Source organism: Lycorma delicatula, chromosome 1, assembly GCF_047948215.1.
Source record: "Lycorma delicatula isolate Av1 chromosome 1, ASM4794821v1, whole genome shotgun sequence".
NCBI lineage: Eukaryota > Metazoa > Arthropoda > Insecta > Hemiptera > Fulgoridae > Lycorma > Lycorma delicatula.
Window position 1 is genome coordinate 336,781,045 of NC_134455.1, and position 12,124 is coordinate 336,793,168.

The following is a 12,124-nucleotide window of genomic DNA, read 5'->3' on the forward strand; positions in this document are numbered from 1 at the left end:
TTCTCGAAAATAACATATTTTAGTTTGCTAACAAATAAGGATATTCAAAATATAAAATAATTTAAATACATCAAAGAAAAGCGGCCCTTAAAAATGAACAAAAACTTGACGACGATAAAATCCTGTATCGCAGTCAACCTTCACCAAACATGTCCAAAATCTACAGAAAATATAAATAAAACATTTTTTATTATATTAGCGGAAGAAATTAACCACTTGATTTTTGATAGCAGGATTCTCTGAAATGGAAACATCTGCGGGGGCTTTCACAAATACAGTAAATATAGTTTGTTAGAAATATAGTTGTTGTTGAAATATAGTTTTAATAGCTTTCAGTATTTTTTCAAGTCATTATTACAATGTCACTTACAAGATCGAAACGAAAATTGCCGTGTGTTCCGTATTACACATGCAAAAAATTATAATAATTTTTATAGATTTAAACATTGGAGCATATACTTTTCATATTGGTGTATTTGTGTAAATATCACAACCATCTTGATAAAAGAGTAGATTAAATTAATTTGAAGGACCACTCCTTTCCACTGTCATAATGAATGATTCTTTCTGAATGAAAAAAAAACACCACTATTTTGGGAAGGGTTTTTTTATATAAAATTTAATTTTATAATATAGTCTGTTTTCACAAGCATATTACGAATGTATTTCGAAGGAAAAAGGAAAGAAATGTAATTTTTTTGTTTTACAACTGTATGAAAAATGCGCTGTAATTTCTGCTAACAAAATAATTTATTGGACGCTTTTATAGTCGAATAACAGCAATCAGTTAAGAGCGGTAACACTATTCATATTGTTAAGCATATCCTGTGTAATTGTTCGCAGTCAGTTAAGTCGGGTGGAAGTCGATTTGCGAGTAGGATTCTGGGACAATAGGGCAGGCGATGTGGGACTAGGCAGCAGCGTGCGGATTTGTTGACAAATGGAGAAGATAGTCTACTACGAACGTTACTACACGCAGGCGCGATGGTGCGCAGTCAGTCACGCTGTATATAGCAGCAGCCAGTCTGCGGCCGACACTGATGGCGGTTGTTATGTATTGTAAACGCACCGGCTCGGCCGACCCCTGCACGATCATGTTATGAGATAGTGATGGCACCTCTTAGACTACCGGAAGCGGACGACTTCCCGGATATACACCGGAGACTGAACGAAATCGAAACCCCGATGAATTTCACAAAACGGGTTATAGTCGACGTCTTGGGAAACCCCCTCGTAGACCTGTTGACCAATTCCTCGGCGGATGACGTCCTGGCAGAGGGTGGTTCTACCACACCCTCCACAAACCAGACAGTGTTCTGGCACGATAGTTTTTATCGGCATTCCGTGGGAATGACCGTTTTATATTGCGTCGCTTATGTCGTTGTCTTCATTGTCGGCTTAATCGGCAACTGTTTCGTAATCGCTGTCGTATACCGATCGCCTAGGATGAGAACCGTCACAAACTTTTTCATCGTCAACCTTGCAGTAGCAGATATCCTTGTCATCGTGTTTTGTCTACCTGCAACACTCATGTCAAATATTTTTGTCCGTGAGTATCCAGTTAAAGAAGTAATATACAGTAAATTCTAATTATTTTTTTTTTAATTACGTATTTACATTTTATTCCAGAGAAAAATGTCACTGTTTAAAACCGTTGTTTTTACGCGCCTTAATTATCCTCTGCCTCTTGGTTAAATGTTTATTTGCGAATGAAAAATTCCAACAAAAATCAATAAAAAAAAAATAATGGTGTCCGCGTTCCCTTTTGCGGTTTGAAAATTACTCACTTTGTTTATCTCCCCCGAACGATATTAAGTTTGATTAAGAAGATATTGATCTACAGGTCACAGTTTTCTTACACAAGAAAATTTGTTTTCGAATAAGTATTACTTATTAATTTATGCGTGTTATTTTTCCTACCTTTGTGCTACTTTTAGATCAGCGACTGTTTTTAAAAAAAAAAGATGGATTTATAATTAAAATGTCTCATATTGAAACCACAACGTATAAATTCGATAAACGAGTAGGAGGTTTTGTTTTAATTATCTGAGCTAGAAATCAGTACTAATAAATATATACGTTTAAAAAAAATCCATTCCTTAAAACAAACATCTGATAGTATGTATTAATACATTTTGTATTCATAATAGAATTTAACTAGGGGTTTGGGACGCACGGTAAGACATTATAAGATAAGAGAAATTAAGTACATCTATAAACAGAATTTTCAGAATTAACTACTGAATATTCGCCAATAAACCAGAGCAGAATGAATATATTTCATAAAATTAATGTCAGTATTAACACTTATGCCAAATATTACGCTATAAATATAACTAGTTCGTCAATTTAAGATAATTTTACCAGTATTTTCCTTTTATGAAATATAATTAAATTTTGTTTCTTTCAAATTGGGAAGTACGAGTAGTTTCATCCCTTTTATGACAAAGAATCTATCACACAAAAATATAAATGTTAGTAGCTGATAAGATTATTAATGTTTCCTGAGAGCCAAATCATTAGAAATAAATTTCTTTTGACTTTATTAAAGAATAGTTTTGTTTAGATAACATAAAATTTAAGAAAATATGATTAAATAAATAACATATTTTTTTAACGGAAAAATTATAAAAATTTGATTATAATAAGTAAATTTAGGCCTATGAAAAGTTCTTCAATTTAATTTTATACTAAATAGCAAACACAAAATATTATAATTTCATTGTAGAGTTTTTTCAAAGATTTGTTTAAACTAAAGGGTCGGAAAGTTATTAAAAAAATTCTGCAATTAGATAAATTATCTTCTTATAAATAATATTTATAATATTGTTAAATAAGAATTAATTTTATTGTTATAAGAAAATCAGTTTCATGAAAAATATTTTACTCATAATATTTTGTACTAATAATTAATTTTCACCATTTACAGTATGTTAAATACCACAGTAACCTCTTAATGTAGCTCCGATTTGATTCATATTACTCCATTCGGCGTTATAAAAAATAGGATTTTCAGCGGTTAACAAATCGTTAATTATTTTTTTAACTTTGGAAGCTGTGGAAAAATGTACATCTTTTTTATGATAAAATATATATTACTATTATTATTAATATATATATTTTAAATAAATAAAATAATCAAAAATATTATATTTAAAAAAAAATATAAATGCAGAAAGTATGTTAACACATACTAGATAATATATAATACATAATAATATAATGGTTTTTATTATACATACTACATAAATATGAACATTATATTTTATCCTATTGATATATAAAAAGTTAATATATATTTTAGCTTATAAATAAAAATTAATGGTTAAGCTCTTTCGGCATTTCGCCATTTTCAGTAAAACAATAAATATGAAAAACAAAAAAAAAAATGTTTATTGATTTTAAACAAAATATCTGTAGAGTTATGAAACCAGATAATAAAAAAGAATAACCGCTCTGCATAATTCTACAATAATTCTTATTTTACGTTTTCATCATTTCGTTTTGATTAAACGCAATAATATTTTCCCCGTTAAATGATAAGGAAGAAAAAGAACGTTAACATTAATTTAAAAGAAATTATGAGTGTTTAAACCAGATCGTTAAAAATAATTTTTATTATAATTATAATAAGTTATATTTTTTTAGACTAGGTTAACCCTGTAGTGGTTAAACTCGTCATCGCAAAATGAGCTGATTTTTGAAGTCGAGAGTTCGAGTCCTTGTATAAGCAGTTGCATTTTTATGGATTTGAATACTAGACTGTGGATAACGGTATTATTTGGTGATTGGATTTCAATTAAACACATTGGAAAGGCAATGGCAAACCATCCGAAAAATCTGCCAGGAATATTCCAAGGAATTGGAATGGCCAAGAGTCGAACACGACTGTGGCAAAAATTTATTTATTTTTATATATTTTTAGGATTTTTTTTTAACATTCATTCATTTTAATTTTTAGCTAATGAATTCATTAATCTTATAAATAATATGATAAATAAATTTAACTTATTAAGAATGATCCATTGATAGTAATAGTATAATTTTTAACATTTATAATTATAATGCAAGAGCAAATGATTTCTATGTTATGCTATTCTTTGTTTTATAATTTGACGTAAAAGGCAGTTTTCAAAACTAATAAATAGTCTTATATTTTCCCCTAATGACGACGCAAATCCAAAAGCATTTATTTTTTAATTTATAAAGTTTTACACATAGATGATGATTTATATATTTAAAAAAAACTATATTCATTTAAAACCTTTATTCCAACTTATCGCCAACGTAGGAAAAAAAGCCTTAAATAAATTATTAAATCAAATAATCTTTTAAGACTGATGTCTTAAAAAGAGAACTATATATATATATATATATATATATATATATATATATATATATATATATATATATTATTTTGCCCGTATGAATGATACTAATAATATTAATGTAATATTACAAAAATATACATCTATGACTTATCTACATTTTTTAAACCGAAACCTAAAATAAATTAATTAATCGATTGAAAGAATTTAATTAAAATGTCCATGAATGCATATTATTTTGATCTTTATTTGAATACAAGATAAATATGAATGTAGATTAACTGAATTCTTCTTCAGTTCAGATTAAGTGAATTCTTCTTCTATTTTAAGTTAATTTTTTTCGTATGTATTCTAAAATAACTTCTTTCTTGTTAGGTAGGTATTGAAACTGTATCAAAATCTTTATTAGGATTGTTATTTGAGAATTTTCAACAAATTTGAATCCATTTCTCCGAATTTTGCAATAAATATGGGTTTTTACAAAGTAAATATAAAAGAAAGTGCATGTTCTTACTTACATTCGCCGTTTCTATATTTACTGTATATTCAAAATTTACCTAAATGGAGTCGGAAAATAATTTTCATGAAGAGGGATGTACGATTAAATTTTCTAATTATTCATCAAAATATGTTAGCGGTAAAAATAACTAAAACTTAAGTTGTTTTTTTATTTTTGGTTACAAACATGTAAAAAAGGTAATTTTAATAATAAACAAATATTCTAAATCTTTTGTATTACACAAGTTTTCCATCATTTTTTATTTTAGAAAAAAAAAATATAAAAAAACGTCTTCAATTACCTATGAAATCTTCTTAATTGACAAGAAAATCAGTATTTGTTTAGATAGTAAAATAAGTATTTTTTTCAAATAATTAAAAGTGATCTATTATTGCTTTTGTGGCTTTCTAGTTTTATTTAACACTTTATTATTTTACCATCATAAACATAATTCTTAAAATTGAAATCCAAACCCCTTGTTACTATAACACTCAAGTAGTCTTCAACGGATTAATAATAATACCAGAACGGTCTGATTTAGAAAAAAAGTAAAATGGAGTACTACATAATTAGGTTCAAAAGTGGTTTTAAGCAAAAAAAAAAAAAAAAAAAAAAAAAAAAAAATAATAATAATGTACAATTAATGATTAGATTGACTTTCAAAATGAAAGGCTCATTTCAATAGTTTGTTTAGTATTAACAAGATTTATCGATATTGAGAAGTATACCTACTTCATATATATATTCCTAGTCGGTGAATAAAATTTAGGATATTCAAGGTATCAATTTTTAATGTCAAATATAAAGAATAATTGTTAAAGTTTAGACAAATATCATATTAAGGTAAACGCTTGTAATAAGTAATAATTTTCCTTTTAATATAGCTAATTTAATAAATATTTGTAGAACAGGAAAAATTATCATTTTTTTCTCCTGATTATTTAGATTCGCAAAAGGAATCAGTTATTCTGTCAGGAATATATTGAAATCGGAAACATGACAAAACTATAAAAACTTCAGTGATCTTATTGGAAATTATAATCGGTGAAAGTTGAATTTTAAAATTAGTATATCGATTATGATACTTACAAATAACAGTATCGAATAAAAATATTGATTATTGGTGCGTAAAATTTATTTACAAGAATATTGTAAATTTAAATCGATATTAATTTAATTAAGTATTTAAAGACCGAATATATCTTTTATCAGATATTACGCGGGGATCTAATGGGTCAAAAAGAATGCGTTATTAGTTTCTTGATTTAATAAAAATTAACCTATCTTAGCAAAGACATACTCTGTATTCTTGTTTTCATTCTCGGTTAAAATTTATGAAATCAATTTATTTTTATGATTTTCTTTAATTTGCACGAGTAAACTACTAATAAGAATGGTTTTAGATCAAAAATAATGTATTTCATAGGAAAAAAACTTCCTCACGACTAATTATAAAAGATGAAGCCAATAATCGGTTGAACAATCTGCATTCAAATATTTATTATGCCGTCTTTAACGAATTTATACGTGCAAGTTATGTTTTATATATATAAAATTAATAATTTAAAATTTGTTTCATAGATATGGTACGCATACGTAAATTATACCGATTGTATACTTGTATAAGTAATTATACACATATACATGTATGAACTTATGTGTACATATGTATATTCTTATTTATTTAGATGGGCATACACGTTTGAGATGAATTCAATTGCCTAATTTAAAACAATAATAATATAACTTAAAATTATGTTAATGATTTGGCAAAATAAGTGTATTTTTATTTATTATAAAAATAGTTATATTCTTTTAATTTATAGAAATATCTTTGGCCTTTTTACCGAAATACCGACCCCAGGGAGAGGACGTCGATCATTAGGAGTCCTCAGCGATCTGCCGGATGTCATTTCCTAATTATTCCTCCTTGGTAAGTGCATCGACATCTTTTATCAACAAATGGACTTGAAGCACGCCCCTACCTGCCATCACTGTCGTTCCTTAAAATTTATCCATTATCTGCTGCCGAAGTTCGGCAGCGTCACCCGTATCGTAGATTCTTATATGGAGGTCCTCTTCCTGACCCTGCGTGCAGAAATGATGTTTAACTCACCCGGTAACACAGTGTCCTTAACTGTGCGGAGAAGGTCCGAATACAACCGACCCGCCGCCTTAACAACCAACGTCGCAGTTGGGGCCCTGCCGGTTCTCTCCGGAGCCCAACTCTCATCAGCGCCTAGCGACCACTTGTCCACATAGAGCTGGAGCTTACTCGAACATCTCATTGCAAAATATTCGGCCAGTCGGTGTAGGTAAAGCCCCACTTTTCCAAATGGCTCGCAAAAGCAAATTTAGGATCCTCAGCCAGAACTTACTTGACCGATTCCACTAGTAGAGAGACCAGCCTTTTGGAGCCTTCGGAGGAATTCACAGACACCACATAAGCATACCCACGAACATTTACGGATCCACCAGCCATGTCTGGAGTACGGGTGCTACCCACCACCACTTGACTCACCTGCAGTGTGTCCGAACGAAGCATCGACTCTACCTAAGGTATCTCTTCCAGTAAATGCGAGTGACTCCAATACTCCGGTCCTTAAACTGATCGATCTAGCTCCTCCAAGCCACTAACATCCTCTACCTCCTCGGTTGACGTAAACGCGTCCTTTGGCCACCGCTGGAGGACCAGATGGGTCAGATCTCCATCATCCACATCATCGTAAAGTGCCTTCCGAAATTCAGGTCGAGCCTTGTTGAGCTTTGAACCTTCCGTCTAAGTGGCCGCAGACCTCAACACCAATAGCGTCTGTGTAGCCACAGACGTCGTCTCTGGAGGTGTACACTCTGCCAGACTTTTCGTCGGAGGCGTCACCTGTCAAACATCGCGAAGCATAGTGATCCTCTTCGCAAGGAGCCCCAGATTCTTGGAAAAATGCTTAATTTCAACAACGGTGTTAGGATTACAACCCACCTGAAATTTCAAGACAAATGTGACGAGGAAAAGCATCCATATGGTATGGGAAAGTTGCCCGCCGATCACCACCATAATCAGTAGGTCATACCCCTCCACTTCCTCCGTCCGGGCCGAGCCACCCCGCTCCCAGTCGGACTCCTCGACTTCCTCGGGTTGTGGCTTCTTTTGCTCTTCTACAGTCGGAGAAGAGAGCCTCAACCTCCTCCGCTTGGAGGACTTCCCCGTCGAGGTGCCTCGACTACCTTGGCAGCAGAAGCTGTCAAAAAGGGTGGGAAATCTCTTTCATATCCGCTGAAATCATCACTATCATCGCTAATATCTATAGTGGAGGCACCGTTATTCACGTCGCGCAGACACCTCCACAAACGTACTTTCCTTTCTCCTGGTTTCCACTTGCTTTGCAACTGACCTCCGGTGAGTCTCACCATCGCAACTTGCAGCGCTCTCGGTACTGTTATCGCCATAGAGAATCTCCCGGAAGATACGGCAACTTCTCGTTCTACCGGATTGCCTTCTTCCAACTGGAGTAAACCCCCCTCATCGGCTGGAGTCGAGACGATCTTGATCAGCCATGAGACCGAATCCAAGAACAAAAATAATCCAATAATAATTACATTAATTAATTAACACCAAACGGCTGTTTTAATCAATTTTTTTTCTAAGTTAATAAAAATACTAAAGTTCGATTTAGAATATTTCTACAGGTTGAACGTAAAAAATTGAACTAAATAAATATTACCAGCTGGGTAATTAAGCAAATAAACCCTAGTTATCATAAGACTAACCAAACAAAATAAATTTTAAACACCTCAATTAATTCAATAAAAACAACAAAACGGAATATAAACATAACAAATGTAAAAATTAAATAAAATTAAAACGAAAATCAACCGATCCTAAGAACACTAAAGCGTAAAATAACCTAGAACGTAAGCTACGCAAACGCAGTACGATCATTATCGGAACTTATTAAACGAAACAAAACGAAACGGAAACGACTAAAATAAAACAAACAACGGAAAGAAATACAAAACATAACAGAAAACAACGAAAATTGTGAACGAAAACAACAGTTACAACGATAATGAACGGGGCGTACAAAATGTCAACCGCGCGCATGAAAAATGTTATTCTGTTTGTAACATCTTAGAATGAGACTGTCTACCGAAACAGATGTTATGATTTTTTACTTCCTTGTACGAAGTAAAGGATATACTGTGATCGTGAAAAATTTCGGTTCCAGATTTCAACGGAAATATCCATTTTGATTAAGGTCGGTGTGACGTCTGTACGTCTGTATGCTTGTATGTATGTCACATAACTCAAAAACGATTAGCCATAGGTTGTCGAAATTTTGGATTTAGGACTGTTGTAACATCTAGTTGTGCACCTCCCCTTTTGATTACAATCGACTGAACCAAAAGAATCCAAAAAAGCCCAAAATCCAAAAAAATTTAGATTTTGGGCTTTTTATTAACTTCAGCAATAAGACCTCATTCAGAGTTTTTCAACGATGTATTATAAGTGGTACTTATTTTCATTGGTTCCAGAGTTATAGCCAAACAAATTTTAATTATTGAAATATTTGGAACTATGGAGAAGGCACATAGGTTTGAATCAGACTTCATCTCCTTTTTGTAATTTTTTTTTTAAATTTAAATATATTGATTTATTAATAATTAATAACCTCTCATTGTAAAAAGGTTTTACGATGAATATTAATTCAATAACAAAAAAAAAAAAAAATATGAAAAAATATCAGAAGCTTTTAATGAAATAAAATTTTATGTACTTTTCAGTTTAAAAAAAAAAGTGTAAATGTAATTTAATAGGCGTACTAGCAAGTCATGTGTTGTCCATATCAGATTTTTAAAAATAATTAAGTGAAAATCAAATAACATTTGTTATTTATTTGTTAATATGGATTTTCATCAAGGGCTACATCCATCGATTACTTGAAAAATTATCAACTATTAAAGTTTACAAAAAACTTCGCTTAAATTTGCTTGCAAAAACTATTGGAAATATAAATTAGTTAGTTATAAAAATAATGTTTAAAAAGTGTACGATTTGAAACGTAAAATAATATGAAACATACGGAAAAGAACCTGTTTAAAGTTTTTATCTGAGTTGGAAACAGTTATTGACATCTTACTCGCATAAAAAATAAGGCGTAACTTCGAAAGGGTTGGAAAAACTTTCACTGCGGTTGTAGGAATCCAGATGGTGCTTGTTTAACCCTCTAGCTATTCTCTAACTTACGTATGAAATTTACATCAAGAGGTAGGATATGCTATACCTACGCACAGGTGGCCGCATTCATTTAGCGTCGTAAATTACATATGAAAATATATCGCTTCAATATTTAATAAACAATCTTCAAAATATTATAGTCATTTCTCAACAAAAAAAATATTCAGGTTGTAAAATTATACCGTCTTAAGTCGCAAAAATATAACGAAAACGAAAAAAAAAATTATTTAAATATGAGAAGAAAGTTAAAAACACACAGTAAGGATATACGTGAGAAGGAAATTTTCTTGGAGTATTGATTTTTTTTTAAATTTGTTATTTTTCAACAGTAACACAGTAAAATACTATTTATATCTGCTTTTATCCTTCATAAAATATAAATTCACTAATACAATTCTAGTATTACTACTACTCGTATCTTATGTTTTTTTCAGGCAAATATATTCAATAAGGATTTTACAGATTTTATAATGAAATTGTATGTAAGAATTAGCGGTATTTTAGTACGTGTGATTAATCTCTACATTCGTGTATTTCCTACGTGATTGAAAATAATAAATTGAAAAATAATTTGTACTCTTCCTTAGCGCCTAATGCTGGCAGAATTAAAAAAAAATCAATTTAATAATAATAAAAACACAAACATCCATACCAAATTATACCTATGTAGCAGTAGAAATAAAAAGGCTGAGGAAACAAGAAAAAGTCATCATATATCTAAAATGTCAGCCAAAGCCTCACACCTCACACACTCACACCATTTCTAGTAGAGTTAGGACTCAATAAACAAATACAGAGAGGCTTCTGGAATTCAGTCATACTCAAAATATGCAACATTTTCAGATCTTTCTTTAATACAGAATCATGATAGTACTCGTATTTGTACTGACTTGGCACAGCCCATCACTGCAGATTAAGATCTCAGTTACGCGAGGGAGAGATAATAACATAATAGAATAATAATGTAATGTATTACCTATCATTATCAAAGGTAGTCCTTTATTTTCAAAAGTGTTATTACAACCTTTTCTTTTTAATAAAATAATTGTTCCAAACGTTAAAAATATACAGTGAACCTTCAATAGTTTTTTAAAGACTCTTACAATCACTTAATTTTCTTATAATTGATTCTAATAACATCAAATCCACCTATTAGTTTGGATTAAGGTCGGGTTACTCTATATCATCAAATGTATAGATTAGTTGTTACACAGCTTTAGTTACACAAACCTTGATTTGATTACTCAACCTTTAGTAAGGTTTATAGTTGCGGCTATGTTTATAAACGCAAACCATGATCGTTTTTTTTGGGAGGGAGGGCTATTTAACAAGTTAAAATGCTTCCGATGCTGTGCTTCATAAACAGATGAAACTTAATCTTCTGGGTCACTTAATCCGATTATAAATACAACTTTAAACTTACAGCCTAGCTTTTTTTTACAGGCTCAGTAATTGAAAAATTAAAGTAAATTCTGTACAATCCCTTCACTTAACATTTACTTTTCGCAGAGAAACTTGACCTTTAAAATAGTTTTTATCAAAAAACTTATTCCATAATATTCCACTGTTAAGTTTTTATGTATGATCCTTAACGGATGACTCCTTGTCTGGTCACAGCGTATCGAATCAAAACACCAAAAACTTTGTCAAAGTATAAAGTAGTAGTTTCTTCCGACATTCTATTCTACTACTCTTAAAAAAGATAGACAGTCTGTTATTATTTATTAAAATACTCTGGTCATACTGTTGCCAAATTTACGATTTTAAAAATAATATTAAATAGTAACATCGTTAGTTTACAATATCTCCATCCTGCTCCGTGGTATGCACGAAATTAAACTGTGAAATTACATTTATCTAACTTACGGAATATTACAACTGACTTTTATAAGGAAAACTAGGTCAACATAAAATTTTCGTAGGGATAATTCAGATAATAATTTGACCCATATTAACAGATTTAAAATAATCTGTAAGTATGGGTCATACTTACAGATTATTTTTGTTGTACAATTATTTTGTTGTGTTCCGAAGAGATGAGTAGATGTTGTAATTACGAAGAAA

The 12,124-nt window shown here is 30.8% G+C and overlaps 1 protein-coding gene across 1 annotated transcript in view; it reads left to right on the top strand.

Moving 5' to 3' along the window:
• Positions 1 to 1,320: 1,320 nt before the first annotated feature.
• LOC142334301 (neuropeptide SIFamide receptor-like) overlaps positions 1,321 to 12,124 on the top strand; it is a 668,171-nt gene continuing 657,367 nt past the window's right edge. The window contains exon 1 of the mRNA XM_075382226.1: positions 1,321 to 1,549. Coding sequence (XP_075238341.1) covers positions 1,351 to 1,549 — 199 coding nt within the window. The 5' untranslated portion in view covers positions 1,321 to 1,350. The remainder of the gene's footprint in view (positions 1,550 to 12,124) is intronic.